The sequence below is a fragment of the Olea europaea genome, chromosome 12, assembly GCF_002742605.1.
Source record: "Olea europaea var. sylvestris chromosome 12, O_europaea_v1, whole genome shotgun sequence".
NCBI classification, from domain to species: domain Eukaryota; kingdom Viridiplantae; phylum Streptophyta; class Magnoliopsida; order Lamiales; family Oleaceae; genus Olea; species Olea europaea.
Genome location: NC_036248.1, coordinates 22,167,469 through 22,174,151, shown reverse-complemented (window position 1 = coordinate 22,174,151; position 6,683 = coordinate 22,167,469). Strand labels below are relative to the sequence as shown.

Below are 6,683 nucleotides of genomic sequence, written 5' to 3'. Positions count from 1 at the left end.
TCTTTCAGGTAGTGATTTCTTATATTTGATTACATTACAGACATTGCTTTCATTACAAATCACATAATGGTAACAACCATCAAGAACACTGCTTCGGCACTTCTCGCCACGGTTACAATTACAAACACATGAAAATGACCCACAACGCAATTGTCTTTTCTCATACTTGCATTTTTATGGTTTTCCTCTTCGACCTCATTCTTCGAATGTATCAACCCATTAATAACTACCTTGTACAGTTGTACTTATCATTAGATGTCGTGTCGACCTAATCAAAGAAATTGCGGGTGTCACGTATTCGATAGAATCGGCAGCTGAGAACCTCCATCCTAGATTGCTCTCTATCCATGAGGTCGGCCTACAATAGCAGTACCTTCGGGACCCAATCTGCCCAGAAACTTTAGATACTACCACCAAAAAGCATGGAGAAGAATGAGATGGGTAAAAAGCGGAAAAGAAGGTGAATTATAGCCGGCGAATGTTAAGGATTCGTCATATATTGCACGACATTATCTTCACGAGCAGTACCTGATTGGCCGGTGTGTGCTGTAGAAAGACCGTTTGCAAGATTAGATAGAGATTTGGGTGAAGTTTGTAGCTTGAAATTCGATTTGGGGGAAGTGACGAAAAGATCATTTTGGTTTTGAAGATTTTGATAAAATGTGTATTTATTTGCAAAAAACGTGTTTGAAAAAAGGCATTTTATATTCATTGGGCTTTATTTTAAGTTTTAACAATCGGCAACCATCACGTCAAATTTGTGTCCGTGACGTCAGCGATTAATGAAATAGATTTTTTAGGGTAACAGAGAAAGTTCAGTGACCGCTGTGAAACAAAATAAAGTTAGGTGAGCAATCCGTGAACCATAATATAAGTTCAGCGATTTTTGGAACAATTTCCTTGAAAAAGAATACTGATTTCAGTGTTTTATTTAGAAAAAATTAAGTTTTTTCTGGTTAAAAAGGAAGAAATTTGAGATTGTCTTTATTCATTAGTAATAGACAAAGGGGCATTTACTTTTAGTCCTTGTTTGAGTCTCATTCTTTTGAAAAAATACATTTCTTAACAGTATTTTAATATCATTTCAATCATACATTTTTCAATAAAATAATATTACATATAAATCTAAAAATTTTTCTTATATTTTAACTATATATTTTCTATCAATACATTGTTCAAAAGTTTATTCTTCCCAAAAAAATGGGGCTCAAAGCTGGTAGGCATTGTGCATTCTTGGCTTATTACTTTCCATTCGATTGCACACATATTTTAGAAGATAAAAGTCAAGTCGGGCACCATTTTTGCCACCAGCTTCCAAATATAAAAATGTTATCTTTATTGCCAGTGTTAACTTTATGAAAAATGCTAGACATTTGATGTGATGTAAGAAAATAATTGGAGGAAAAACTGTTTTGTTTCTGAAACTGTCAAAGGATCATTTGTCACGTGGCAAAATGTATTCCTGTACTTGGATCTTTGCTCTGTACTTGGATCTTTTGCTGCTCATTTGAGAGTGAGACTTCAGTATCAAAGAGGAAATAAAGAGAATCTAGGGTAAAGTCAAGAACTCATAAATCTCATCATAAAGGTGACTCGATTTCCCTTTTATTCCTTACTTTAGAGTGTTAATTTCAAGACTTCTTTTCTGGGTTTTTTGGGCTCAAATCTGGTAAGTTTTTCTCAGCATTCATACTCAAAAAAAGTATCTTGGCGGATTTCTGGGTGCAGAGTAATGGGACTGTTGAATTTCATAAGATTGCTGTGTTGCTAAGTGAACTGTGGAGTTTTAATTAAATTTCTTAGTTTTAGCTTTTAATGTGTTCTGGTTATGAAGTCAGAGATTTAAAATTCAAAAAGCTTTTATGAATCTTTTTGGGTGTGAGAAAGTCCTTGGAATTTATGTATGTGATAGATTTTTTTTTTTTTTTTTTTTGTTGAATTTTTTTTCTAAAATCTTCAACTTACAGAAATGTGTATAAACATCAATAAATTAGAACGTCAATATCATTAACAGATAAATTTAATGTTGGACAAAGATTTTTGTTGGTCAAGGTAAATAACTTTAAATAGTCATTTGCACCTATTGGGAAATGCACACACATAAATATTGTTTTTTCTTTGACAATCGTTGTTTCCAATTCGTAATTAACAAAAACAAAACAATTAAATAAAGTCCTCCACAATTCTGGTTATTTTATGAACAGAGCAGAAGAATAATCTTTGATATTTAATTCTCAAATAAGAAAAATTCCATAATATTCATGTTGCCATGTTTTGAGGAGTAATAAAGTTTTTACTTTGGCGTTGTCATTAGTGCTCTAAACCGGTTTACAGAATTTGTCCCTGTAATGAAGCCAATCCATATCACCTGTCACGATCAACAAGAATGCTTCGAGAAAAACGATGGCGAAAAGAAAAGAATTTTTTTTTTAGTAATTTCAAGATCAAGATTCTATAGTGACTTGCATATAGGTATAAACATTTCCTTCGATACTAATGGCCGAGTGTGAATGTAATACGAAAATCATGGCATCGCTTTCTGGGAAATGGCATGTGCTTATACCTTTCTTGAACTGCTTGATTTATGAACTTGAGTTTCTGTGAGCACTTTATCTGCTGCTTCTGAAATTTTCCCACCTTAAATGATTATTAGTATAATTTTAAGCAGGACTTAAAAAGGATATTCTCTGATAATGTCTGACACGTCCATGATGAGTAACAATGAGGCATATAATCATTATCTGAATGGTATGACCCCATCTGAAATTGCTGTACACTTCAAAGAGATTTATCCCGAGTTTGGTGATCTTGATGTTGAAGAAGTCCTTCTACAACAGGTACTTTGGGACACTTACCCGGGACAGTCTTCTTTTCTGTTTGCATATTAGTTGTCTGACTGATTTTATGTTCTATCTTAGGAAAGTGCATATCTACATATTCAAGCCAGTGGAAAGGAAAAGGTGTCAACATCTGACAATGGCCAAACTAGCAATAGTAGTCAGAATTCAGCACAAGAAAATGATTCACAACTAGCTCTTGATGAAGCTTTTGCTAGATCTTTGGAATTGGGGGACAACTTAGCTGACGTATATAGTTCTGAGCGTGGTGGCAGCATAGTTGGTAATAAATCCCAGCTTCATGTAAATTCAGTAATATAGCCTGTATATTTCCAAATAGGTAAAAACACTGGTGCTTACTGAACTCCTAGCAAAATTGATCATTATGCTTCACCTAGTTTCATGTTAGCTGTGATGCACCGACATGAATATGTGTGTTTGACATGACGCATGTCGCATGCACCGACACTTGATTTTTCAAAGAGTACTCACACGTAAATTAGAATCTTTAAAAATGTTATTTATATAGTATAAATTTAAATTTTTACTTGTTATTAATTTTTTTTTTGTTGAAATCTTTTAAATATGAGTACACATTTATTATTTAATAATAATTTTGAGTTAAAAATATATAATATTCCTAATAAAGAAAGATAATGGCCATGGTAGAGTGTCGGACACGGATACGCTAACTTAGTTAAAGTATCCATGCAACACAGCATGTTAGTCAGTCAGTCACAAAACATAAACATTTGGTCATATTTGGCAACTTCATCCATGTCTCTTAGTTTGGCTCACTGAAAAGCTGATGTGGCAAAGTAGTTGACAGATTCATTGGCAAATAAGTAGAGTGCTACATTAACTTTTTTGTTGGTCAAATTAGCAGATATGGATGGAGTGACTAACTTTTTGAACAAAATTAAGTTTTGTGACCAAACTTTTAACACTGTCATCTCACTTTGGGGGGAGAGGAGAGAAATATTCATTGCATGAGCCTTTTGTATGCAGGCATAGGTGTTTTTTGATATTCTTCTCTTGATACTCAACGAAATCTAATAGTTTACTTGCTACAAAAGCTCTACTTCCTTTGAGGATCAGTTTCAAATTTTAATACTTTGTTGCCATACTTAATTTTTATCATACATTAATGCTAATATTGAGAGTGACATGATCTGCAGAGAGCACAGACTCAACTCCCAGAGTAACACCTGCCAGGGTACTTGTGCAAACTCCTGCACCTTTCTGGGTGCGTATTTTGAAGCTTGACGTTAGAGTTCACGTTGTGATTCTTAGTTTGTGTGATTAAATGCAGATAGTGAGCCAAAACACAAGGGAAGACGAAATTGATCCAGATATTATGAATTATGAGGTTGGCTAATCTGAAAGCTTGCATATTGTACTTTGTTCAACCCTGAACGTCTTTTCTTAAAAATAAGAAATCATTTACAGTCGATGAGTTACTTTATCTGTTTATAGGAATTGCTGTCACTAGGGGAAGCTGTTGGCAATGAGAGCAAAGGACTTTCAGATGATCTCATCTCTCGTTTACCGACTTTTAAATACAAAGCAGGGTTGTTCTCCAAGAAAAAGAAAAAAGAGTAGGAACTTTACGATCTCAAATCTGCACTAGAATTGTGTACATTTCTTATGTTAAGTGAAAAATGTATCCATGATGACAAGTTCTGTCCTGCATTCTCACCCAAAATAACAAGCCAATTGATGTTATTTGAGAGCATATTTGGCTGAGTCTAAAAAATGAAAAATGAAAAAAAAGTAATTAGACCAAAAAAATTTACTTAGAAGTAACTTTTAAGCTTAGTCAAACTTGTTGTCACCTATATGTTCTGAAGTTGGAGATGTAGGTGTCAAGCAGTTGATGGGAGACTAGTACTTTTTAAGGCCGTTCCATCATTCAATGCATTCATGGGCATGAAAAAGTATACAGAGGATACTCTTTAATCAATTAAATGTTGTATGGCTTGTACACCGATTAGAAGAATAGAAAATTTTGACTAGTCTTACGTTTTCTATGTCTACATTTTAGGTGTGTGATATGTTGTGCCGAATACAAGAATGGAGCTAAGCTGATAACTTTGCCTTGTGCACACCAGTATCATTCAGCATGCATTACACGTTGGTTGAAACTCAATAAGGTGAGAGTAATTTTTGTTTATCTTTTAATTTTGAGAATTTTTTACCCTTTTGCATCTGCTTGATTTGTCATCCCAAGATGTTAAGAATGGGTATTGCATATGCATGCGAAGGACATACTTTGAACTCTGAAGAAACAAAAAATGGATTTTATATTGGTTAGTAATGAATGTGAACTAAGCGTTATTGCATAAATCAATTTTTAAAAAGAATGTAATGTTTAGTTTTTATAACACATTTCATACCTGAAGTACTTTTTATGTGGAACTGTAACTCTCTCCCTATCTCTCTTTCTAACAGAATTGTCCCGTGTGTCAAGAGGAGGTTCGAGGAGAATAATTTGTGAAAGTTTCCTTGGCAAAGTGCTGCCTATGTATCTCTTGCTTGCATCTACTGGTTTTGGCAGCATCATTGGAGTATTGGATTAACCTGTTTTCAAGTTTACAAATTCTACTCTAAAATAATTTGACTTGCTTAAGTACTTGTTTGTGTATATAGTGCAAGCAATATACATGTGCTTGTAACTCCCTTGTAAAGATTTTTTTCAGTGGATGTAAAATACTTTATTGGCAGTAACTTTGTGCTTGCTTGAGTCAATGGATGATGGTTATAATTATCTTCGCTTACAGTTTGCATATGATTCTCAGTTATTGTGTATCATCTCACGGTAATAGAATGCAGATCAACCAAGACACATATGATCAAGTATTTACCATGGGTGGAAATGCTATATTCCATCCGTTCGCTTAGTTTGGGAAAGTGTGGATTTTCAAAAACGTGTTATTACATACCAAATCATATGCTTCTTTGTGCTCTTTGGATTTCAAAACTTCACATCATAATATTTAGACGGTAGATTTCAAATTACGATATTCAAGAAGGATGCATGTATCATATTTGCCTCAAAATGCTGATGTTCTTGAATTCATGTCCAAATTTACACTCGCAAGAAGCTTTGGAGAAGATCAAACCACATATGAAAGATGGTCAAACCACATATGAAAGATGGTAGAGCAAACAAGAACCAAAGTACAACACCAAAGCATTATCACAAGTACAATAATTGAAGGAAAGAAATGAATACAAAGTGCAAGGTAAATGAAACAGCCTGTGCAAAAATTTATGCTATTGCCATGTTTTCATCGAGATCACTGTTAGAAAAAGTCCGTTTTCGGGAAACTCATGGGCATTATCTTGTTCCGTATCGTCTGGTAAATGAAGGTTTTGTGAAAAATCTGATTCTTTTTTGCTGAATCCATTATTTGCCGCCGGCACTCTGCGTGGAATATATGGGACTGCTGGGGATGTTAAGACAGAATTGCTCTTAGTCTTTACCCAAGAGATGTACCTTTTCACTATCAAAAGGAAAAGAAAATCATGTATTGGTTCAGGTAAATCCATTAGATTTTATAGAAAAAAATAGATAAATCGAAATATTTCATGACTTTGTTGACCTGACCAGGAAAAAAGAAGTTATCTTTGAGGATACTTCTTAATTGAATTAAATTGGAATGGGTATGATGTGGATTGATGTAGATACAGTTATGGGACTACTCTTATTCTTTATCCGAAAGAGGAGTTTTAAACTCTCTATTTTGAAATCATTAGTTGAATAGAAATCGATTTTCAATCCAAATTAAGCCACGATTCTCGCCAACCAACCTATTGACCAAGCAAAAAACCTCATTCTTTTGG

At 34.0% G+C, this 6,683-nt stretch overlaps 1 protein-coding gene across 3 annotated transcripts; it reads left to right on the top strand.

Annotated features, from left to right (window-relative positions):
• Positions 1-1,322: 1,322 nt before the first annotated feature.
• On the top strand, positions 1,323-5,614 carry LOC111406086 (E3 ubiquitin ligase BIG BROTHER-like). Of its 3 annotated transcripts, none has more exons than XM_023035284.1 (8): positions 1,323-1,588; positions 2,669-2,837; positions 2,919-3,120; positions 4,016-4,053; positions 4,150-4,206; positions 4,314-4,435; positions 4,882-4,990; positions 5,289-5,614. In XM_023035284.1, exons 2-8 carry the CDS (start codon positions 2,694-2,696, stop codon positions 5,325-5,327), a joined length of 711 nt encoding a protein of 236 aa, XP_022891052.1. In that variant the 5' UTR covers positions 1,323-1,588; positions 2,669-2,693; the 3' UTR covers positions 5,328-5,614. The 3 variants fall into 3 exon arrangements, with proteins under 3 accessions (XP_022891052.1, XP_022891053.1, XP_022891054.1); XM_023035285.1 differs by having other exon boundaries at positions 2,666-2,837; XM_023035286.1 differs by having other exon boundaries at positions 1,588-1,669.
• Positions 5,615-6,683: the final 1,069 nt, after the last annotated feature.

Excerpts from the sequence above, each read along its gene's own strand:
- LOC111406086 (XM_023035284.1), top strand. The coding sequence starts at position 2,694 with ATGTCTGACACGTCCATGATGAGTAACAATGAGGCATATAATCATTAT. Across the intron at positions 4,054-4,149 it reads CCAGAGTAACACCTGCCAGG|ATAGTGAGCCAAAACACAAG; the intron begins GTACTTGTGCAA and ends GATTAAATGCAG. Across the intron at positions 4,436-4,881 it reads TCCAAGAAAAAGAAAAAAGA|GTGTGTGATATGTTGTGCCG; the intron begins GTAGGAACTTTA and ends TCTACATTTTAG.